Below are 26395 nucleotides of genomic sequence, written 5' to 3' on the forward strand. Positions count from 1 at the left end.
TGTTTTGTGACAGCTAAAGTAAGTGTAAGTTTTCTTCCCTTTCCCTCTTCCTTCCATCTGCTGAAGTCACCCATGTCTAACCCTTTTAAAAATTTTAGAGCTAAAAAATAATTACTTGCAGCTCTAGCCCTCACCAATTGTGTACTATACATCTTTTCATCCAGCATGAATCAGCCTTGTCTATTGAGCCAGTCCTGCCCTCACACTCTACTCTCTACTTAAACATTCTCAATAAACCCTTAAGTAGTACCGCAATTATACTAGTACCACAGTTACCATACCATTACCTTTCATTTGAGCTGTCTATTCATCCAGATGAACCTGATGCTGTAGGGCAAGATGACCACTCAAATGTTGGGGAGAGATTTGGTTTTTAAAATATAATTTGAAACCCCAAACAAACTGAATTAAAAGACTTTAATATCAGGACTAAAATATCTAAGTAGAAGGGTTTTTTTCTGTAACTCAGTTGGAAAACTCAGAATATACTTATTATTCCTAATGCATGGAAAACAAACCACCAAACAAAAGATGGGGGGGGGGGGGAAGCAGTTTCCACAATTTTACCTAAATGACTTAATCCTTTGACAGGTCTGGGTCTTTATAGCTCTTCTTAGCCAAAGGTTTCACAATATATCTGGTATTATTATACAGACAAATACTGCAAATACTCAATTTTTTCTCTTTTACTGAAAAATATGGATCAGAAAATGCATCTCAATGAAACTTGGGACATGTCTTAGAACCTCATCTTCTTTAAAAATCTGCTATTAAACACTGCTGGCCAATACTGGATTAGTGTCAAAATTCATGTTATATAGTTTGTTTTCCCTCATATTAGCTTTTCGGCCAGGCGTGGCCTACATGCTTAAGAGAAATCAAACAGGGCTGGGTGTCTGTATTTTATACATCAAACCAGAAGAAAATTAAATAACAGTCTGAATTAGGTACAGAAATCACTGCAATGAAGAAGAGTATATTTATTTACAGGCTAATAAAAAATATATTCAGCTCAACGAGATGTATACATTAGTTGCAAAATTTTCTATCTGCTACAGAAACAAGAGTAATCTGTGATGCAATAACGTTTGGACAGATACAATAAATACCTCAATTTTGTTTGATACAACTGTGGATTAATATATACTGAAACAGATACAAACCATCTTCTCTTTCAAGAACACAATTCTACAAAGAAAATACTACATACAGCCTTTGATCAGAATTAAATTTATTGCCATAAAGCACTTTCCTTAACTTACATGCTTTTAATTAACATTGGTCCTAGATGTCAACAAACACTGTCCACCTTTAGCTTAAAATACAACTGTCTCACTGAAGATTTTTATAATAGGCAAGAAATTATCTACTAAAAAAAACCTGCAAAATTCTCTTCAGAATATTATTTTAAGAAAAAAAATATATATACACACACAAGTAAACTGTTTTACACTTTAAAAAAATAAAAATGAAATCTGAGTATAGACTTCCCTCAGAAATTTTTCCAACTCCAATTCATTCAACCCCTGGGAATCAGCAGGACTGAGTCTCCCAGTTACTGACAAAGGGGAAAATACTAATTTGTCTATTGAATCTGGAGATTCCAATTTGCAAGTTTAAATATTAATTTCGAAGTATCTCAGTATGTCTACAACAAACCAGCATGTTAAATCGCCTAGTAGGAAGAGTATGGAGTACCTGGAGACAGACTGTAGTGTCTGAGCAAAATCCTTCCATTAAGGGCTTTCTAAACAAAGATTATAAGAACTGCAAGGAAGGAGATCTGGTGATAATTTACTGCTACCTGATTAATCTACTCCTAGTCATTCTCTTCAGCAATTGTTCCTTCTGTTGATCTCTAGGTTAAACATAGGCAAGATAAGAGCAGAGAAAGGGTCCAGCAACTTTCATAAGACAAAGAAAAGAGCACAGCATGATGAGAAAACTGGTGGACAAGGAATCTTAGGAAAGTAACTCTAGAAACACTCTCCCATTTCAGCCTAAAACTGATCAAAAGTATTAAGTGGAAAATAAGGTGTGCCAAAGAAGAAAGGAAGAACAAATAAATTAAAAATTTCACCTTTCCCTCAAATAAAGGGAAACTGTACAGGCAAATTTAGTGCCAGACTAATTGGACAAGACCCATTCCTTGCAACTGCAGGAAGATTTCATACAGCGGTGATTTTCAAAGACAAGACTACTTGGCTTTGAACAATCCTTTCTGACAGAGAGGACATTGGGTGTTCCAGGCCACAGACAGTTTCAGAGTGCACTGGGCTTGAACAGCTGTGGGAAAAACACAAACCTGGATGCAGAGCTATGGCAATGGATTCAACTGCTAACATACAGCAATGTGTCCTCAAATTTCTGAAGCTTCAGAAAAAGAAACATGCCTGAGGACTTGTTTCTTCTTCACACAACTTTATTTTTAAATACTAGTTTCTGTTTGGTGAAAACTGTACAGCTTTGACTATTTTAAAAACCTTCAACAGTATGCTGTATGACATAGACTATTATAAAAAATGAACCAAATAATGTTATTCCACTGAGTAAGTGGAACTCATGCATACACACACACACACACACACACACACAAGATGATTGTGTAAATAGCAAAGTTAAGGGATTTATAAATAGCAAAATCTTTGAATAAAGTATATACATTTTTTCAGGTTTTTCTATAAACATATATATAGTGCTCCTAGGAGAGACAAGTAACCGTGTTCTACATCACAACTTAGAACATAAGATTAGTTGATGTTACTCTAAAGGCCTCTGAGGTTTTTTCTTATGTATGTACATCCTACACAACAACACTTACAAAGATGTCTTTTCACATTAGTTCCTCTCTCAATGTACAAAATCTTATCTTTTCACATTACAGTTCAACAGTCTGCAGAGCAGTGAACAGGAAAGCTGGCATTGCATGCTGCAATAATAAATGTGATTACAACGTAGAGCTTGCACATGGAGAATGCTGCACTTCCCCAAAAGATCTACAAATGGAGTACGTGAAACTGGCCAAGAAAACCATCCTCAACATTCCCATTTGCAGCCACACTGAGGGCCTTTAGATGTACACCAATTAAAAGCTATTTTAAGATACACTGCTCTTACAAAAGAAGTCACGCTTTGTTTCAACAGTAAGACAATTATAGGTTAATATGACTGCTGTAACATAACACAGATAGGGCCAGACACTGACTGATTCTGAGCACCTCCTGTAAAGTACTGTGTACTCAACTTTCAGTTCTTTTAAGATTATTTTATGTGAAATGAGCATGTTCAGTACCCATCAAAAGCACTCAGCATTTCATAAGGTCAAGCTAATGACGACCAACTCAAACCACTCTGCATTAGCAGTAACCATACTATGGTATGCTAATGATTGCTAAATTGATGATGCTCGGGAAAAGAAAAAATATGAAAAGGGCCCACATAATTGTAAGCATTTCAAAACTAATTTTGCTTTTAAAATCCCACAATACTTTCTTTAAATACTTCCAGAGCATGTTTCAAATGGAACAATTGGCAGTGAATTCATTAAAACAATAATGCCAAAAATCTCACATATAAAATGATAATGGGCTGAAGGATGACTGTTAGCAAGTACTCCACTGTCCCATTTGGGTTTTGATGGTCTTTGCTCAAGTAAAAGCTCTGGTTTTTACTGTTCTGAGAAATTAAAAAAAAATCTTACTTTTAAAAGTTACAGTTCAAAAATCCTAAGTACAGTATTCATAGATGCAATGGTACACTTCCCCCTCCATCCCTCTAGAGTTAAAGCTTGTTTCACACCAAACTGAACATCATCTGTCCCTTTAAAGGATGAAAGGGTCAAAATGAAGCTGTCCACATCTTATTCTGCTTCCTTGGGGATATCAAAGAGATCAAAAGTTCAATGTATTCAAGTTACCCTTTTTAGAAATCCCATGCTTTGGTGCTTATTATTAAAAGAAAATTCATTTCACATGCCATGTGTTAGATAACTACTGTGTGTCACGCAAAAGACAGTTTTCCACATTTAGAATTGCTCACAATGAAGCCCTGAGGTAACCGCCTTTTTTCCAGGCAACAGTAATTTTGACATTTAATCATCCTTTTACAACCTACACTAGTATATGCATCTTGGAGCAGTCAATACTGATTATCAATTGTTCCCAAAGATGGGATCTGTCCAGTTGTCTTTTTTTTGTCTGTTTGATTTTAGGATAAAGACTCAGCAGAACAGGGCAACTTGGGTGCAGTGTCTTCTAATGGAGCTTCAACTGAATTCCCCAGGTCTCCATTTTCATGTCCATCAATACTTGGCTTCTTATCAAACACTACAATTTAAAAAGAAATTTTATTTAAGGAAGAGAAGCAATCTTAGGAGTGATGTATCAGTGAGCCTTATTTCAGAAATCGGAAAGTGAAAATGACCACTGAAATGAACTAATGAAAATGACCACTAAAAACTAATGAAATGACCACTAAAATAAGAACTAATAGGTTTTTAGCAGAACATAGTATGACAGGAGAACAGGAACTGTTTCTATACTTCTCTGATCTAAAACATGTATTTAAAGAAGCCAACAGCAGAAAGTGTCAGGGAATTAACTATTCCTAGACAAGAGTCAGAAAAAGGTAAGAACAGATTTGAACTGCAACCTTTGGGAAAAGCTGATCAAGAAAAAAATCCACACCAATCAATTGAGTTAAGTTAGTTAGTTACGTGTAAGTAAACCAGGCCAATAAATGAAAGACCATCTAAAAGAGCTGACACTCTATGAGTAGGTTAACTGAATTAACAGTAGATTAATTTTACAATGAATATTGACACTTCAGAATTAAACTGCATGTAACAGATTTTAGAATGTTTACCTTGTGAGGGTTTGACATCCACATTTCCAACTTTTCTATTAGAACTTGAATGTGCACCTTCTTCCAATTCATCAAGATACAAGCGATAACGGTGTCCACTCTCATCTTCATATTCTACATTTTCATCATCTGAATCAACTTCTGGAGCAACATACACTACTTCAAATTCAATCTCACCTCTCTAAAATATGACAAAAGTTACAGATTTACTTACTACTTCACAGCTATATAATAGCATTACTGAGATGAGCTAGGTTACTAAAACAAATTTCACTGTTGTAAAGACATTTGCAGTTGTGTTGAATATGCTGGATATGTATCTGAATTAAGTTTTTACTGACTAAAGAAGAACAGCTCTATAGCTAAGATTTACCAAAGTTACCTGAATTTCCCAGTTATGTGCCAACACATTACAAACCGTGACTTCTAATGAGTAAAAGTTTTCTGATAACTGTTTGGCACCTGTTAACTGCCTGAAAATGGGAAGGAAGGCAAGAAGAAGATTCTAGACCACAAAGTATATAAGACACATTGTTTGGCTGGAGCTACCTAGTCATAAAAGAATAAAACATTTATCACTAATTATTTCTGTGGGGCAATGTAACAAGCTGATTTCCATCAGCCTTACTGAAGAATCATTAGCCAGTACATCGTTTAACTGGACCAGTACTGACCCAGCATTTCTCCTTAAACTGCACGACAGAAGAGGGTTAAGTATTACGTGATCCAGCTTCAGGAACTGCAGCAGCTTAGCGTAACACTGTGTTTATTAGAAAACATTGAAATTCAAAGTAATTCAATAGAACACAGGAAGCACCTAAATGTGTCTATGGATAACAGGTCTCAACTGACCTGTTGGGAAAGAATAGTTACAGCTTCTTTATGTTTGGCATCTCTTAGATTAACTCCATTTACTGCCAGAATAGCATCACCAACATGCAGCCCTCCACATCGATCAGCAGGTTGTCCAGGATGGATTTCAGAGATCAGTATTGGAACACCATGCTCCTTCCCACCCTATTGGGAAAAAACAAAAAAAAACCCAAAAAAGCAGATTTTAATTAACTGACATATCCATTAGCGTAAAATCAGCATTCTGGTAGTTGCTCTTAAAGTGCTTATTTCAACTGTTATTATAGAAGATTAGAAAGCATACATCAGAGAAAGAGAATGTTTCCCTGAATTCTTTTCCCCACAAAAGAATGGACAAATTTCAAATTCAGAGTCAAAGGAGACAATTGAGAAAAATAGTAAATGTATCATGTCATAAAGAAGCTGATGAGACAACATCAAAACCTCATTTAAAAAGCATAACAGGCAACATATTTACTTGCAAGAAACAATATTCATATTTAGAATAACTGCATAATAGAATTTTCAAAATTTGGAATTTAGTTCTCAGATCCTTTCTGTTCTTCTACTGACCTGCCACACCTGAAATTCATCACTGGCTAAATTTGCTGAAGTGTCTATATCCTAAACATAAGTTGAAATCTTAAGTTTTACATAAAATAGCAGTTACCTATTTCCTGATCTACCAAAATGACTCTGCAAGTTCTTTGACCACAGCTATGGATTTGCATATGCTCTTTTTCATGTGTTCTAACAATACATTCACTGATCCAGTATTTTACAGCAGTACAAATACAATTTTAAATTGCTTCTTATGTGTCACAGAAAATAAATGCAAGTATTTACTGTGATAGAAATTCCTAGTCCTTCATGGTCTTCTTTAACGAGCAAAACTTTTCTGATTGGACCAACACCTTGACTCTTCTTTAAGGCATCAGGATCCTAGTTCGATGAAAAAACAAGCATAGCAGAAATATAAACACATGAACCAAAAGTTCATTTCTGCATTTTTATTTCTTAAATTATATACAGACCAGCAACAAGAGATTTGGACTAGCTCCAGGCACGACAAACTTATAGTGCCCTTTTACAGACAGGATATGAAATCAGAAAAGATTCCTCACTATGCTCTCCTGACGAGAAAAATTGTTTCAACTATTTCAGTGTTGAGAGATGCACAACACAGAACTTAACTTCAAAAGAAAGAAATCAGCCATATATTAAGAGTATAAAGGGACTACATGAAGGAATGCTGATCACTGCTGAAAAGTTGCGATGTAAACTCCCATTTAAAACTAATCTAATTATAGAAGATGATGTAATACAGCCCCAAAAAAGAGGCTGCTTGTTCAAGTTTATTTTTATTATTATGAACCATACCAAAACCCATTCAACTCAAAACAAAAAGAGAGACTAAATAAATCAAGTTATTCATTTTGTTAAGCCACTACATCACTATGCATACCCTTCAAATCACACATACACATCTGTCCACCAATATTTTATATGCAATCAGCAACATAAGCAGTGAGATCCATCTCACTGAAGTATTCAGAATAGCTCAAGGTAAAGCACTCCTCTGAAAATGTCTCATTTTATGAACTGAACACTGGGGTGATTAACAAGTCATGTGCCAAATTGGGCGAGTTCTAGCAAGGCTACCCACAATGAAATGCCTTTTAAATGTTTTACTTATAATTTTTGGAGGGGGGAGAAAGAAAAAAAAATCAATTATTTTACAGAATGTCATTTATATGTCCTGTAAGCACATTTTTTAAAATTAATTTCAGTTCAATCTAATCCTAAAGTTGTTATTCTTAGGTTTTGTAAATAAGTTAGCTCCACATATTGAAACTGAGGTAACAAAATTATGCTGTTAAAGTCACGTTTAAACACACACATAGCAGAGGCTCAGTTTTCAAAAGGACTGAGTGTTCCTAGGTAAGTCAAAAGAATTGTACTATCTTCGTGGTCATTTATGGTGACATGTTAAATAGCATGCCATCATAATGCTTTTTGTATCCTCCAGCATACAAAAGCACTATATATTCAGAAGTGACATTTGAAAGAACATAAAATTGAAGTAAGAACAATCACAAAAAAAATAACTCTCATTCATTTTCCACAGATGCTGGAAATTATGAAGGAATGGCTTATCATTTCAACTTACATGTCCTGGTGGTGCTTGCATTGGTCGTTTCAGATCATTCCGACCTCTACAAGCTCTAATAACAGTTTTGTGCCGGTGAAGGTGTATTTCTGCTTCAAGCTGATTCCAGAGCTTGTCATGAGCAGGTCCTTTCATATCTCGGCCCAGTAACTGAATCTGCTGGACCCTACATAATGAAAAGGAGAGTAAAACAACAAGCTGTATTACAGCTGAAAAACCTACGCATTCTACAACTCACACACTTCATCTAGTTAGAGCACACAGTCACACAGCAACTAGCCCAAGTGCAAGAGCTTGTTGAGTCAACTGCAAACGTAAGAGTTTTCCTACCTGGTCTTAACACTGGACATGCCTTTGGGAATGCAAAGGAAGAAAACCACAGCAAGAAAAATCTCATGCTAAGGGAAATGGACTGACTTCACATACCTTCCAGCTAGTTCCTTATCTAAATACTTGGCTGCCAATCTTGCTCCATAAACCTCAGCCTGAAGCACAGCTATGTGTCTACGAAGTGCTTCATTTTCCTTCCTCAGCAACTTCACCTCAGCTTCCAGCTGAGCTTCTTTGACTTTTTCTTTCTTGTTTGCTTCAAGCTCTCTCTCCTTTACAAAAAAAAAAAGGCAAAAGAAAAAAATATGTCAAAAAGTTTTCATCAAAGCTAATGAAAGAACAATCACTGTTTCTGAACACACATTCTCCTGCATCCAAGACATGCATGCAGGAAAAAAATGCAAGCAGCAACTCTGGCACTGCAGCTAGTGGTTTGCATTCAACTTTATGCTCCTGACATGATTTCTACTCGGCTTACAACTCCTTAGCACAAAATCTTCAAGGTCCACAGATGAAAATTAGCAACAATGTTTCTCCCTGTCACAGAAAGGTGACAAAATTTAAGTAGCCTGAACATCATCCTTTCATACAAAAAATTTTTACCATTAAAATGTAACTACAAAAATCACTAAATATTTCAATTTGACAATATTCTTTAACTATTTTAATAAGATTTTACTACAGTGTGAAAGAAATGTTCTGTAAATCCATGTGTCTTTAAAATTGCAATTATTTTCATGCAAAAAAACAAGATGTGTCCAGCCAGGGATATTTCCAAATTAGTCTGAATACCATAAAAAGAAAACCAGATATTCTACACATGGAGATTCTCATCCTAACAAATGTAATTAAATGAAAAATCAGTGCAAAATTACTGTTTGAAAACAAACAAAAACCAAAACGTATAACACCTCAAAAAATCCAACAATAGAAAACCCCAACACTAAAAACACACTTCAAGCAAGCTGAAATTTCCCACTGATTTTCTCTGAATTTGGTTTGCAATTTAAATTATATTTAAACTAAAAGTCAAATGTTACATTTCTAAGAGGATTCATTTTTAGTTATGTATCTTAAATGTTATACCTAAAATATGAGGAACAACATAACACCATATAATTGTTTTCTTCCTATTTTCCCAATTACTGACTGTTGTTCTGCGACCGAGGTGGAAAATTACACCCAGACGCCATTCTTCTCTGGCCTGTCTCCAATTGATCACCACATGGATTAAAAAAAATCAAGAGGTCTGCAATACAGAATCTCTGAAGATGTACTGAAAGAACTCGCCTTGAACAACGATCATGAGATGTGCCAAAAGTCTCAAAAATGTTTAAAAACTTGAGGAAGCTACAGACCAATTGTATGCTTTCTAGTGCTCATAGAATTGCATAGGTTCTGCAAAATAGAAATGTATTTTCAATTGGTAATATTAAAAAAAAAAAAACCCCCAACCACTAAACCAAAAATACAACTGCAGTGTTGAAGATCAAAGCTTACAGTTACCTGCTACCCCATGGCTTTTCAATGAGCAAATACTGACTAATGATAATGAGATATATAACATAATAAAAATGGAAAAGCTGCTTGAAAAAGTTGCAAGTCTACCGCCATGAAAGAAAGAAGAAAAAGTGAAGTAATGTTAACTTTTATCTATATATTACTGTGTTTATATGCTTTCAGCTGTTACACAAGCCAGTAAATCATTTTAATCATGCCCATTAGAGAAACTGAGAAAAGGGAAAACTAAGAAAGGCTGACATGAAGTTTTTTTAAATACAACACATAGAATACTCCATGTTACATTGATAAATGTGTACAGTGCTTATGCTTTAGAAATTATATAACACCTTCACATTTTTGAGACACTGCCAGAACAGTCTTCCAGAATGACAAGTTGCAGATATCACCCCAAATTAGCTGTTACATAATAAATAAAACACATATAGACTTAGGAAAGAGAACAGCAAAACTAGAAAAGAAAAACTAAAAATGTAAAGAAAAATCATTACATGGCACCTTGCCAACTCACAGGAAGAAGGAATAAGTCAGATCTGTTTTGCCAGTTTCTAGACCAACATACATATAAAAAGTTGCTGCACAAGAGGACTGCTTAAAACATAAAAAGGGCAATTAGAATACTTACCATTTCATCCACAGAAAGGACAGACTTAAGACAGAAGAAAAGAGTTCCATAATTAGAGAAACAGGCAATAGAACTTCAAGCAAATGAAACATAAGTTACTTTCTCCAAAAGAAATTTACCTGCAGAATTTTTATTTTATTAGAAGCCATAAAGAACAAGCACACAGTTATAATTGTATTTAGCAAAATTTTGGTATTTTGCAGTTAAAGTTACTAAAAATCTTAATATAATATTTTAACCTTTACTGTAGTATCAAACACAATACTTTCTCCTAAAATACCAAGAAGTTTCATAAAGAATACCAAGTTAATGCAAAATGCATTAAAGCAGTTTTGACTGGATGATAGAAAATACATTCTTTAATATAACAATTATACAGATAATTGACTTTTCCCTTTCAGAAAGAATAACAAAATACATGTTACAAAAGGAACATAAAGGACAGAAAGAAGTAGAAGCAAAGACTTATCACTTACCAAACTCAAGAAAAAAATTTCAACTATGAAACTTCATACTCTTACAATGAAAGAGTTACTGTGATTGGACTAAACTCGCCTAAAAGGGAATTTGGCCTCAACTATATTATCAACTGCTTAACAATTCAAAATATTTAAATGTGTCTTTGTTCACCACTAGGCACATTTTACAGTTTGTAGAGTACACATTTATGCTGGGAACCTCCATACGCAAGAATAGTGGTTGTCTTTAACAAAGAAAGCAAGAAGTTAACTAGTACAGAACTTTATTTCCCCATTGCATATTCTGTTGACAGAGTTCTTATTTGCCCTCAGAGGCTTTTTGACTGCCAGAAGGTCAACATGACAGTTTGTATTTACCTAAACCTCAAACATCCCATTTTATTGTCATTTAAGCAGCCTCAGTTTTGCTTGCTCAAACTTTCCAGACCTTTACAGTTTTCTGTATCTAGAACATTTAAACCTGAGATTTTCTCCACTAAACCCATGAAATCCCTGAAGGCAAAGTAAAGCAAATTCAAAAGATTAGTCCTGATGTTTATAAAAAAGGAGGAATTAAATGGAATAAAGGATAGAGTATCATTCTATGCTGTCAATAAAATTCAACTGCAACACAGAAAGCCTAAAAAAAGTACAATGTATTTATAGTCACCTGTGAGAAAAAGACTGCCAGCAACAGCATGGAAATTTAATGTATCTTTTTAAATAGTTTATAACAAGGCAAAGAGAAACAAAAAGGTTAAGCGTATTACTCTGTCATTTATAAATTAAGGCTCACTAACAAAATTTAGGGACCAAAAATACTCACTGTGATGTGTCAGCTTAAAAAACTTGCTACATATAAACCTGCAGCCTAAAACTTAGAAAATATTGGTGACCTCAAACTAAGGGTTATTTACAGAGCCATAAATATTAACAGCCCTAAAAAAACTTCATCATGCTTAAACTATAATTCAATAGAGAATAAATTATGTGCAGAAAATCCAGGAAATGTTACTTTTATACTGAATAAGCAAGTAAGTACACTGAGGAACACAGCTTTTTGATCTGAAACAGGAAGAATTTGGGTTACTCCTGTTATTCAGTGAGTAGCCTAGACAGCCCTTAAGCCTTATAGCCTATCACTGTGTTTTATTATACATTCATCAACAACACAAAATAGGAGATTAACATTCCATGTATGTGGGGACTAGACATTTGCAAACAACCTGTGAAGCAATCCTAAAAACAGCCAGAGAAGTAGACTTTGATTTATGCCAAGAGTTAGAAACCACAATTTATACAACATTACTTTACCTCTCTAATTTATAAAATCTTAGTAGTATTAGAGCTTGAATCTGTGCTATGGATAGTAATGAGGCAGACTAGACTTTGGTTATCAGTCACGACAGCTAACTGCACAGAATAATTATTGTTAACTTTTAGTGGGCTTTGTGGAGGTTTAAGTTTTTAAAAAACGTATTGTACAAAATTATCAGTGGTTTACTGAGTTCTTTTATCACAGTGCTGCATGTAGCATCTGCAGTATTCTCAAAGAGAAAGCATAACAATAGAGAGGACTGTGATACCATCTACCCTCTCTCTGTATGGCAAAACAATCCCATTCTTACTATTATCAAGAGTGTAACTACAAGAAAAACAGTAAGCTTACTTCACTTCAGGGTTTTTAAGATATATGAATATTTGGTTCTATTCGTACATTGGAAGTTACTATTTTTTGCAACTTCTGTCTCCAGAAAAAGCTTTATAAACCACTAAAATATTTTCTTCTCTTAAAGAAACCACTAGAAAATAGTTTTTGCAAAAAAAACTTCTTAAATTTGTATTCATTATTTTGGTGTTGTTTATGTTATTTTTAATGGTTGCTAACAACCAACCATTAATGTTACTTAAAACCAAGAAAGATAGCTTTCTAACAGTTTTAATGTGAAGATTTGTAACCTGCTTATTTGCACCTTCCAAGGAAGGATTTCATCCAGGAGAGGGAAAAATATAATCCACTCCATTCACGCCACCATACTCACCAGTTTTGCCTTAATAGCCCCAGAATCAACATTCTGACCAGTTTTGGCATGCAGCTGAAGTTGAACAGCATGGAGTTGCAAAAGCTGATCATGCACTTCCTTTTCCAATACTGCTTTCTCTGCCTGTGTTTCTGTCAGTTCAGACTTCAGATCAACTAACTGTGCCTGTGAAGACATAATCCATCATAGGAATTAGAGCAATGATTAAATGGGGTCATCAAGACTGTGAATACATAGATACATCACTTGCATACATACGTGCCATATATGGTGCAATACAGATAACAGTACATCATGCCATCACAAGTTTCTCTGCAGCCCAATTTAAGAACTTGCAGACCTTTCTCCCCAACTGCCACAAAATTCATTCAGCCACAGACCCAGCAGCAAACAACCACAGTGCAAATGTAACAAGAGCTGAGCTTTTCCTCACACAGACAACAGCATGTGATGCTGATGTCCACTCCCAAAGAAGGCAATGTTATTAAACCTACACAGGATTTACAATCATAACAATGTAAACACAATTTAGAATTTTAAAATTATTAAATCTCATTAAAAAATTATCAAAGTAAAAAGACCATTATTAATGCAAGGCTGAAATCAAATAACCCAATTTACAACTGGTCTGTTATCAGTGGCTTAACTGAAATAGTAAATGAGGTGGCAAATGAGAAGCCATGAATTAACACACCTCTAAAATGTATATGCAGAAAACCAAAAACGGTTAATGACTCTTAATAAAGTGGTTTTGAAACATTTTAAATACAGCTTACATGTAGTGCTTATATCTGGAATAAAAGACCAAGTGCTAATATGTTTACCAAATTACTTGTTATCCTGAAGGTCTAACAGCATTTTAGAAGATAAAACTGTATTTATATAAGCTTTAATCTACTACTTACAAAAAAAAAAAATCCAACAAATCCACAGAAGATTACCTCAGGAAACATTCTGGTAAATTCCCAGAGTATATTTTTGCTTCCAAAAAAATTGGAACTAAAGAGCAACATGGAAAAGCCACTAATTCTTAAAAAAAAACAAAACACCCTGTCATACTAAAGAAAGCAGAGTATTATAGATTTTCTAACAACATTATACTGATGTTCAAATTCACAGTGAATATTAAGTTACAGGCCAACACTCACTCCGTTCAACTATGTAAATCATGGCTTTTAAAAGTCTGCACTGGTTTAAAATGGAAAAAGAAAAAAAAAAGGCAGGCAGGATTTGACTGTGAGTGGGGAATACTTACTGGGTCTAACTTTAGGTACATAATTTAGATGGACAGCCTCCTTAAGCTTCCAGAATAATTCTGCCATAAGTAGGCTCTTCCAGAAGTGATTCAGAGCACCTACATTAGAGTGCAATTTGATGAGACAGGTCAAGCCAGTCTCCAGCTTGCTCTGTGAGAAGAATGATCTCCCTTCCTGCCCTCTGGCTATGCCCCCTTGCCCCACATCTCCAGGACAGGAGGGTGACAGAGGCCCTGCCCATGAGTTCTGCTGATTTTAAACCAGATTCCCCAGAAGAGAGCAGAATCACCTCTCCATGTCCATTCAGACAGAGCCTCAATAGATACTGTTAGCATTTCCTTTTCATTGAGGAAGGTGGAAATGCATGCAGCCCCATTCCATCTGCCAGAATGACAGAAAGCTAAGAATTTGTACACCCTTGCCGAACTCTGAAGCAGAAATTGCCTTCTATAGTAAGAGTGATATAAATTTAGAGAAATTGCATACTTACAAAAACACACTACTCTCACCAAAGACCAGCCACTGTTCAAGTCTCTCTGCTATGGATTACATACTTTCAAACAAATGCAAACCCATGTCTGAACAAAACTAGTAAAAGAAAACAACACAAATGTAAGAGGTGATCGTAATAGTTGAGAAAAGATAAATAAGACCTTAAAATGAAGGCAACATTTGACTCAGTCATAATTCCACATAATATGTAACAATATTGCTCCTACTTTATTACTATTTGTTGTTAGTACATAATGCATAATGAAAATACTGCTTTAAAAAAAGACCACTAATGCCTTCCTCCATTCAAATAGGCAGTAACAGCTAACATAATAACTTTTATCCTTTTTTCTACACACACCCCTCACATACACTCATCAATTTTAATTCAAAACACATGGAGAAGCAGAGAGTAGCAGAACAGATATATTATACCAGTTCAATATTGTCCAGCCTCACCTAGTAGAGAACAGCAAATAAGTAACAGAACAGAGTTCTGGTATGGAAAAAAAAAAAAAAAACAAAACAACAAAAACAAACAAAAAAGTAATTTCCCTGTGCAAATTACAATGCAGCAAGAATGACTGCTACCAGTTTGTGACATGAATGATGCTCCAAACAGATTACAAAGAGACTGTCAAACTCTTTATAAAGAACTCCAAGCAGCTCTGTGTATGACTGGGGATCTAAATTAACATCCAGCTGTTTTAATAAAGAGAGCAAAATGAGAAATGGTATGAGCTCACATTATGAAAGTAATCTGTTTACACATTATGAAAAGTCACAAATCTATCCAGTAGAACAGATGTAGATACAAGAGTCTCAGCAAAAAGCAAATGCAGCAAGCTGGTTTACAGCTTTGTGATCTACCTCTATGAAGGCTGACAAACATTTACATTATTACACAGAAGTTCTGCCTCTCTCAGCTTGGTCAGCTCACTTAATTCTCCTTTACATTACTCTTACTAGCACTATTTTTTTATCCATATTCCCTCACTTTGTTATAAAGGAATCATATGGAAAGACCACTGGAAATTCAACAGCTCTACATTCAGTTTTGGCAACTGCTCAGTAAAAACCAGAGAGGGGGCAGAGACAGCAGAGGAAATGATGAGCACAAACAAGAACTACTGGCAAGGCCATTCTTTCCCAGAGCACCATTTACTGCATGAGGCAGGGGTTCTACAGAAAAAGATGGCACCAGATCATATAATTGGAATGTTTCAGTTTGCATTAGCAAAACAAGGATAAATCAATGTTGCACAAATAACTGTACTAGTCCTTTCATTGGTAACTTTTTGGATGTACTCTCCCAACAAGACTGTCGAAGGAGAGTTGTGATGTATTAAACCACGTGCTTAAACCACAACACTGAGGCTGCTCCAGAATTTGTGGAGAAACGGTTGAAGGCAGAAGTAAGAAGCAGCCACCCACAGAAGACAACTGAACTTCATGGTTAGGAGAGCTTAAGAAGAGACACCAAACAACAAATAGAGAACAGAAACTTTCACTGAGGCAGACGCTGAACAGAAAGCAGTATGTTTACTTTTACAACATCCTTTGACAGTAATTTGCTGATTCAGACAGAATAGGAACTCTTCTGTATTAAGGGCAGTATACAACTGCACGGATTAGCAACTATCATGCCTAAGCAAGTATCACGCTGCAAGGTAACACTTTAGTTTCTCTCTGGCAACTCATTTAAGAGTCTGTGCCCCAGGCAACACACTTAGTAGCAGGACTGAACTGTGGCTCATGAAGTACAATTTAATAATGAAAAAAGCTGACAGGACAGGAGAGAGACAGAATTTGCACAGCTCTTTTTTCATTTTATTCTGACACATTTTGGCAAAGGCAATACCTTTTGAGATATGCTCATCTGTCTCTGACTCACTGAAGTCCTGGGTACTTTCCTCAAACCAGTATCTGTAACTGCAATTCAGTGCCAATGGCAATAGGAAGCACCTGGTCTGGGCCTTAAAATGGAAGCCAAAGCTCACTGAAATCAAAAAGAAAATAACCGAGTTTCTTCCTTATTAAAGGAAGTCAGGCCTCTTCTTTCAATACTCCTCTTTTTCCACCTCTTTTGTCATGGGCAATAATCACTGACTTTTCATGAAGTGTTCCGACAAATGCTTCAGTTCAGCACTGGCTGCTTAGTTACTTAAAGGAGGCAGCATAGAAAAGACCGTGGAAAAAAGAACAGCATTACTGACAGCATCACTTATTTTTCTGAAGTACCTCCTTCATTCTTGTTCTCCAATTAATCAATAAGTACTAGACACATTACTGTTAATATCTTTGTATTCTCTGTCCCAATTATGATCCATAGATGGACAACTATACAAGACATACTCCTTAGTTTCTTACCATTTTTCTCCTCACTGCTCTCAATAAAAAAACAAACCAGCCTTTAAGACTGATCTGTTTGGGATGGGGGGAGAAAAGGTAATTCCGTAAGTCTGGTTTTAATTTTCTTCCACAAAGCACCAGTAAACACATGCTATTTCAGAAAGAGCTACTGCTTCAGATTACCACCCCACTGGTCTACAGTCAAGCTACCTCTAAACTCTAAATATTTAAAGTCCATTGTTTGAGTAAATTGGTGATCTTGATCAAATTAATCAAATAGTAAAACTCAACATTTATCTTTCATACAATCTAACACAGAAATAACATCAGAAGAATAGTTTTGAAAGGCTGGGTAAATATTTACTCAATTTTGGGGCATATTTTGTCATTTACCAAGTATTTTGTATTTCACAAAGATCTTGCACCTATGAAAATTAAACTCAATTTCAATCTAAATAACCCAAGAATGTATAAAATGCTTTTTTTCATAGGATATAAAAGAAAAAACATGGCATTAAGCAACAGACAAATACTTATTCTGCAGAGGTTTTAAAAAATATTATTGCAAAAATAATAAAAAAAATCTCCAGACAAAACAGTGCAGACATAACATCCTTCAATTTTAAATCAACAGTTCTTATTTCTTGTTCAAGCAGTGATGAGTTATCAAACAGTTGTGTTTGTTATATATGATCCTATGCTAAGTATGTATTTTAAGCTGGCAACATAAGAAATATCAGCTTAAATGCTGGACTTGGCTGTATTTATGGTCATAGAGTTCTTAAAGTCTTAACGGGTTTTCATTAGGAGCCTTAAAACAAATATCATCACTGAGGTATCTTTCAATTATTCCATATCATAAGTTTTTTTTTCTTCAGATAATGGCCTAAATTCTCAGAAACTAAAATATTCATTCATCCACCTGTACATTTTTCATAGAAAAGGGAGCATCAGAATAACTAACCAAAAATCACTTATTTCTATGAGATCTCAGAGCCATACTCAAAGATGCTATGCTACATTTGTACATAGTTAAGAATGAAAATGTGGACCTTGCCCTGAAGAACTCACAATGTAAATACACAAATTCTGAATAAAGGTAACATGAAAGAGAAATACAAACATAGTTACTTGAGTATACAACTGCACAACAGGAAGACAGATGGCATACTAAAAACCACAAGTTACCATCTCTGATAACCATCAGTGCTTGAATGAGGCATTAGAAGATGATAGTATTGTGACCTCCATATCTAAAGCATCAGAAGAAGCATACAGAACTTCAGAAAGTGGGATGACAGTGACTAACATACCATGTTGACAGGAAACAATTTACCTCTCACTGTTGAAAGGGAAACTAGATGCAGGGGGGTGAGGGGCAGATAGAGAAATTGCATCATCAGCTATAATAATGACAATGTTTCTAACTTCGGGAAAAGCTTTTTAATTTTCTGAGCTATCATTTCAATAATTTCTGCAGTATGTACAAGAATTTTATTAGAGCTAATAGATGTATTAAAAAATACCTAAGACTTATCCAATACCCAGACATGAGGAGTCAAAATAGAGCCAAGCTGAATTGTAAATCTAGGTCTGAATAATACTAGGACATGGCAGTGGCATTATTTACCACACCAAATAAAAATGAGAGGAAGACCAGAATTCTCTCAACATCAAAAAGTGCAACAAATGCTTTTGAGGCTTGTGATGATGCACTTTTCAGTATATCAATTTCTACTCAAAATAAAACTAAGCATAATGGACATATTAGATAACACATTTTTCAGCAAAGGAAAGCTAGATGCATACAAAAATATCCATCATATTACCATCTCCAGTGACTGAAAGTCATAAGCTAATCACTCATCAAATGTTTTTAAAGTAGCAAATATTCTTTAAAGATTTTTTTCATTTTCCTTTAATTTCAGGCCTTTAGGGTACACCTAATTCATTCTCAAACTAAGCCTTCTGAAAGCATAAAGGTCTGAAAACTCTTTTTTAAATGCATGATGATTTTTCTCCACCATCTCTAAGTGCCAGCAGCTAGGACTTCAAGAAATAGTGAACACATGCAGATTAGCAGAAAGAAAAACAAAAAACCAACAACCCAAAACCACAAAACTAATTTTTATCTTAGTTTCCTAAACAAGGAAGTCTAGTGCCATCATTTTATCTGTGTCTACATTTCTTCCTATTTCACCTTTCTTCCCTGCTGGTATGAACTGAATCTATTCTCAAGACTCAAATAGATCTATTAGAGGGGTAAAGGTGTGTATGATTAAAGTTCCTACAACAAACAAATTTTGCACAAAACAGCTGCTGGAGGAAAGAGTAAATTGGCGCCTTTGCAGACGGAAAAGCAGTTAAGAGTCAGACAGTAGCTAGCTTGTTTAACCCACCCTGAGACAAGAGCACATGGCCTGGTGGCTAGGCAGCACACATGCAATTCGGACCTAGAGACTGTGCCACTGACTCTTGTCCTGACAACTAACCAAAGCCATAGGGAAATGAAAAAGCAAAGGATGCTGTGGCATGGAAACTCACAGATCACAGGAAAGAATATGGAGTGCCTGAATTTGAAGGTTTTAGCGCTTTCGAAAAGTGTTCAACATTTGCATTAGGACAAATCATTCACCACAGACCAGAAAGAACTGGTATTTCAAACCTCCATGGACTCCAATTACTAATCAAACTCCTTTGGTATATATATATTTTTAATAGCTAGCTCTACAAGAGAGGTCCCTGAGAACCTTGTCATGGGATGAAACCAAAATTCATAGACAAATAAATTATATAAAGTGTTTTCACTTGTGTCCTCCTGTAGTTTATGCTAGACTTCAGAAAGTTTACCAACATATGTGTGTATGTATTTAAACATTCACTCCTGGTCAGTACTATTACCCTTCTGATGTACAGGCCAAAGGATTTAGGATCATAAAACACAACAGAGGACAGTACAATGCTGCAATTACTCTGTGGCTTATGCCCCAATATGTGCACAAAAAAAGCAACACAGATATCAAGATATGACACTAGCACATTTGCTTAACATTACATCTTGGGGGCATTTTTTGGAAGACAGAAGTGTTGCTTAAAGGCAAAAGTAGGTTAAAAAAAACCCTAATGACACTTTACAAACGATGAAATCACTATACCTAAGTATTCCCATACCATTACACAACTGCAAGAGAGAAAACAATTTTTCAGGATGTGACAGCTGACAGGTTCTACAGCCTGAGGCTTAAGCATACTCATCAACACCAGAAACACAAGTGGTGTTGGTTCAACAACAAAAAAGTCCATCATGCAGTTATGAACCATGCTGCTCACATACTACTAAGTTTTTTGGGAACCCCCAACTCTGGCATCAGCTTCTAGATGTGAAGTAGCTGAAAATCTTAAGTACTGTATTTCTCTAATTGCTGGACCAAAGGATTATCTCTATCAACTCACCACTGTCACTTCGACTACAGCTCTCCAAAAGACAAGAGCATTCTACCCTTTCTCTTGACTATTTAAGTCTTCCTACTTGTTAGCAACATTTGCTCTAATTTCTCACACAACCCTATTAAGTTTAATGGACTGGTCTGAATGAGAAACCATGAAATAGATTACAGCCCTATTGATCTCACTGTGCTCTTTACAGAACTAAACAATGTGACAGTTTCTGAATAAATTATACACTTGGGAATGACAATTTTTTGTTGATAACCCCCCCCCAATTCCAACATAACCACTTGCCAGTGATGAAAGTGACTAGCCTGTTTCAATCATTTTAAAAGACTGCAGTTACAAATTTTTAAATGAAATTAAAAGCCTTTATTTCATTATTATTGTGACCCAAAAAAGGACATATGTAACTTAAGTCTTTAGATAAAGCTTTAAGTTTAACAAAACTGCCTTTATCATATGGCTAATAAGAACATGAATATCAAAATTTATGACTACTGACTCCCTAAATGAACACTACAGTAGTGTAGTTATGTAGGTAGTCTTAGTAAAAATGCAGTGTATGAAAGTGATCACACAAATGAACTGTAAATTAATTCAGTCCACCTTTAATATGTCCCATATTAAACAGTCACTGATCTTTTTAATCTCCGTCATTAAAATACCTGTTAATGCAGCTACATATTATTTTCACTTTGTTTTACATACTGGTTTTTGCCACTTTTTTACTTTATATTTGACTGTATCACTCTATTTTGATCTACTTACAGAAGCACAAATTTCTTTTTTTTTTTTTAACCACCTCTTGTACACTTTGCTGCCAGTGACAAATTTCTGTCTGCCGCACAAAGAAAATTTTTTCAGGTTGCCCATGCTTCTAGCTCTTTATTAAGACAACACAAATCGGCTTTTAGAAGTCATATTGGCAGTTTTATTACTGTCATTATTTTGAAAGTCCTAGTAGCTATGCAACATAGTTCAGTAAATAAAACTAAGAAATATAAACTAAAATACTGGTTCCCTATCACTTGCCCTTTGGCAACTCCCAGCAAATGAGACAGAAAAGGAAAACACTTTACTACATGCTGACTGAAACTAAACTAGTTAAACTCATAAAGACTTCCAGAGTTTCTGATACAGGAAAATATTAATTAAGTATAAATGACCCCTTTAAAAAAGGAGTAATTATTGTGAGAAAAGTTACATGTATCAAGCTAATGACAATTTAGTATATAAGCCAACTAGAAAATTTATGCAAACCTGTACATCCTGAATATCTGAAAACTGCTTACATTTCAGGGTATAAAATCAGCTGGATCAAATCTCATTCAAGTGATTTTCCAAAAGAACACCAGTACAGACAGATTTCTATTCCAAAATAGAAAAAGTATTCAGAGTTAAAAGTGTAATTAAGAAAATAACATCTCAGTAAATACTGAGAGTATTGCTAAACAAGGCAGGATTAGAATTCTGCAGTGTGCTCCATAGGACAGCCTCACACTATGAGAAAAGTCACCAAGCACATAGAGCCACCTATGCTCAGCTTTTTTGGTTGTCAGTTGATTGTGGGGTTTTTTTTTTGTTTGTTTATTTAACTGGGATCTTCAGATTACCTCCATAATTCTACATATGCTTTAGCTAATATAGCAACAAGTTACTTATAGAAGATTTCACCTTATAGGAACATGTTCCTCTAAACCTAAGTGATTCCAGGTTCATCAAGGACATAAAAATACATAGGCTTCTCGGACATATTCTTAAATGTTTCCTTAACTTCAGCATGTACATTGGCCTAACGCAACCACCAAGACACAGGGTGTGTTCTACCAGACATTCCTTTCTAGCTTGTTCATTTCAAATTAGAGAATCACATTGGCAGTCAAAGTGCCAGCATTAAAGTCAAGCTGAGTTTTCACTGGCACATTGGCCTACTTCCCTTTATTTCTACAACACTGCCCTATTCAGAACTTTTTTTTTTTAAATGGACATTTAGATAATGTCACAGTCAGCACCATGTAATTTTTTCACCTCAAGTGATAATCAAACAAGAAAAACAAATCCTTTGAACTTCCTCACAATTAGTATCTACTGAAATTTCACATACTTGACTGCCAGCCTGCATCTGCTGATTTGCAATGCATTCCAAGAGACAGATTATCACAAAAAATCTCCTTTAAAATGGTTGCCATCTCCTTTTGTCCTAACAGCCTGAGGCCCTTACTGTCCTCCATCAAGGTACACTTCTTCATTTGCTCATACTGACGTGAAGCCAATCTCAGAGAAGACAGTGGCTTCTATCACCTAACACTTTCTCTCCTCTTTGGTAAGCTATTTAATTCAACTCTGTCCTCCTGTGACTGACAGGAAAAATATGAAAACAAAACCTCCCCTGCTTTTATTTCTTTAATTTAGGACTGTAAATGTCAGTAGCACAGTAGTATGTTTATAACCTCTCACCACCTGAAAGCACAAGTAAATTTATCTGCATACATCCACTGTGCATCCGCATTACTTCTAAAAATAACTTACCCTGAATTGGCAACATATAACTCCCTCTTTGGAAACTACTGTCTTCCTGGAATACTTCTTTCACTATTCAGAAACATCCCTCATACAACATTTAACCTAAACTCATCTCTCTAGCAGTAGGTATGAACCAATGATCCCAAAACATTTTTTGCACCAAAGTCCTAAAGTGGGAGCTTCCATCTACCAATCCATCTACACTGTGCCTCTTGAAAGCAATTCTAACAATCAGAAAATGCATCTTAAGCTGACAAAGTTGATAAATCGAAGTCTGAACTGTATTTCATTATTCTTGTCTGTAATAACACCTGACAATTCTTGTCAAGGAAATGGAATCCATGAACATCAGAACTACATTTATCATTTTATATTATTAATTCGATTTTCCTTCAGGTCTGCTCTATCCCTGGAGGTGCTCAAGGCCAGGGTGACCAGACCTTAGAGCAACCTGGTCTAGTGGTAGGTGTCCCTGCCCATAGCAGAGGGGTGGGAACTAGATGGTCCCTTCCAACCCTAACCATTCCTTGATTCTACAAAATAGTATCAGTAAGACAAGAGCAGGCAAATACAGCTGCAAGAGTAAATCTTAGCTTTTAACAGTCACTGACATATTCAAAGTATTATTTTAGTCCAAATAAAGGAGTATTTCTAAAGATAGATTTAACTTCCTGGCTTGAATAAATGTTTGTACCAAAGTAAACTACAACTAGTGACACTGTTATGAATATGATGAAAGCTTTGTATTAAAATATACGAGCACTGTAAAGTTAGTTGTGAGCTATTAGGAAATTACTGCAATTTTAAGTTATGAAATACAGTAACTTGCATTATAAAAAAAAATCACGTTCTAACCTCCACTATTAATGTTACAGACTTCTTTCAAGATATGTAACTGTAGCCTTCATTTTGGACACAGGGGTTTGGCTAGACACCTGTACATATAAAAGTACAAGACACTCTCAAGAGAACAGCTGAATCTCTTTTGACATTTTAAATGGAGATTTTCATTTAAGTTTATGGCTCTAATAATCATGAGGTCCTAAAATTAACAACCTTCAAGACAATACTAAATCTTCTAAAGGTCTATTTGCAAGATAAAACTCCTTTATAGGTATGACACCAAATAATACTACAGTAATAAAAATATTTCATAAAAGACTTTATATTGACTTGTAAAGCATTCACTCTGAATTCACATCATTTTTATCAAACAATTGCTTCATGCACTTAGAAATACACAATAATTATGCTATTACAAATACTAACTGTGCTTCTTTGCTCTTCAACTCATTTGAGATTGAGGCACACATCTCCAGTTATTCAGGTGCCCCTGATGGTTTATATTAGATACCAAAATACCTTGCAGCATCTGAGCTTTATCATTTCCTTTCAAAATATTTAAGCTTGAAACAACTTTTCAAAGAAATATTTACCAAGCATCAACTCATTCTCTTAAAATAACATGACAACTCATCTGTTTCACAAGTCTGTACACAACACCCACCATCCCTGTGTAATATGCAATAAATACTGATTGTCTATTATAAACTCATAAATCTTATTTTACTATGCCTATACCTATACAATTAATCCTGTGTAGCTTAACAGAATACATACATACCCAATTCTAAAATGTGTATGACGACATAACATAAACAAAGAATACCAAAACCATCACTACAGTAAGTATTGTGGTGAAATAAAGACCACAATGAAAAAAGCTCCTAGCTTAATGAGGTCTTTGTTGTACTCTGAAATATCCTGTTCCCCTGTTAAAACTCTATGGATTATTTTGCATAACAATGTCTTCATACCAGGAAGAAACCTGATCAAAAGCAAAGCCAAATTACTTACTCTACTTCCTACTGCAAGACAGGCCTTCAGAAGAACATGTTACTGCTTGAAGACTCTTGAATTCCTTTATTATAATAAGCATAACACAAAGGACCAAAAGAACTGAATTCTGTGGTTGTCCACTGAAGCTCTTGCAAAGCACGTATTTTCATGGTTTATCAGAATTTTTTCCCTTACTCCTATATATTTAAAAGTTAGTAGAACAAGCAGTAAAACTCAAACAAGCATTGCCTTCAAGAGATACTGAATATATTGGGAGGGGTTTAACCCAGGGAAAACTAACTGGTGAAAGTCACTTTAACACTCTTCTAATTTGTAACAGAAAAGACAAGAGGGCAGTTTATACTAACACCTGTTAAGGACAAGACAAATAACATCACCTACTAAACTGAAGATGACTCAGGCTGGACAGTTAAAAAACAACCAGGAAGTTCTCCAGAACTGTCTTCCAGTGCACTCCAGTTCTTGTACCAGCCACAGGACCTACAGTTCTGCCTCCTGAGCAGCATCAGCCAGGTCAATTCCAGCTGATGTTTCTTTCTTCCACTCTCACTCAAGTTCTGAATTAGGAACGAAAACAATTCCAACAGCAAGGCCAGTTACTTTTCTCCTCACAGGATGTGCAACCTTCAATATAAATTTTCTGACACTAAGTTTGGCAGAGAGCTATTTGATCTACCTCAGAGTACAAAGGGACAAGAAGACCCATCAAAGTTCATCCTCAATCCATTTTGCTGTTTCATTTACTCATAAGCAGAATAATAACCTCATTTTGACTACTGAGCTTTAAAAACTGTGAATGTATCATAATGCTTCAACAGACGCCTAGAGAAGCGGTGGCTGCCCCATCCCTGGCAGTGTTCAAGGCCAGGCTGGATGAGGCTTTGATCAGCCTGATCTAGTGGAAGGTGTACCTGCCCATGGCAGGGGGTTCGGAAATGGATGTTCTTTAAGATCCCTTCCAACCCAAACCATTCTATGATATATGACTTTGTCCCGTTTTTAAAAGGTTTTCCAACTTTACTAGTGACAATGCAAACAGAAGGCGAGTCAGCAGCACCTGTTGCCCAAGACTTCTGCTTTCGACATCAAAGACAACTTTTTTTGTACACATGACTTCATGCCCACGCTGTAAGCATCAGCACAGCCATGCCCGAATCCCGCGGGGCCTTCCAACACGCTGAGCCGGGTTACCCCTCCCCAGCTGCTCCCCGCACTCCCAAGTACAGGAAAGCCACCACCACAGTCAGGGCCGGGCCCACCGCCCCCACCCCCACCAGAGGCCCTGGAGCCCCCTCAGCTCCCCTCACCTCCAGCTTGTGGTTGATCTGCGACACGGTCTGCGCCTTGTGGCAGAGCTGGGCGAAGCAGGAGCTGAGGCTGGTCATCTTCTGCCGCCCCTCGTAGGTGATGTCGGCTTGGTCGGGGTCGATCTCGCCCAGCAGCAGATCCACGTCCACGAAGGCCTTGTCGAACTCCTTCTCCAGCACCTCCAGCCAGCGGAACATGGACACCCCCCCACCCGCCGCCGAGGTCGACCCAGCCGCGACACCGCCACAGGCCGCGCCGCCTGGCCCGCAGGCACCGCCGCCCGCCGCCGACAT

General features: G+C 36.0%; 1 protein-coding gene across 1 annotated transcript; it reads right to left on the reverse strand.

Moving 5' to 3' along the window:
• Window positions 1-956: 956 nt before the first annotated feature.
• GOPC (golgi associated PDZ and coiled-coil motif containing) lies at window positions 957-26395 on the reverse strand. The gene is made up of 8 exons (XM_034061018.1): window positions 26102-26395; window positions 12862-13026; window positions 8312-8487; window positions 7886-8051; window positions 6562-6657; window positions 5716-5880; window positions 4864-5044; window positions 957-4325 (listed from the first exon to the last, which is right to left on the reverse strand). Exons 1-8 carry the CDS (start codon window positions 26393-26395, stop codon window positions 4207-4209), a joined length of 1362 nt encoding a protein of 453 aa, XP_033916909.1. The 3' UTR covers window positions 957-4206.

Source organism: Melopsittacus undulatus, chromosome 3 (assembly GCF_012275295.1).
Source record: "Melopsittacus undulatus isolate bMelUnd1 chromosome 3, bMelUnd1.mat.Z, whole genome shotgun sequence".
Taxonomy (NCBI): Eukaryota; Metazoa; Chordata; class Aves; order Psittaciformes; family Psittaculidae; genus Melopsittacus; species Melopsittacus undulatus.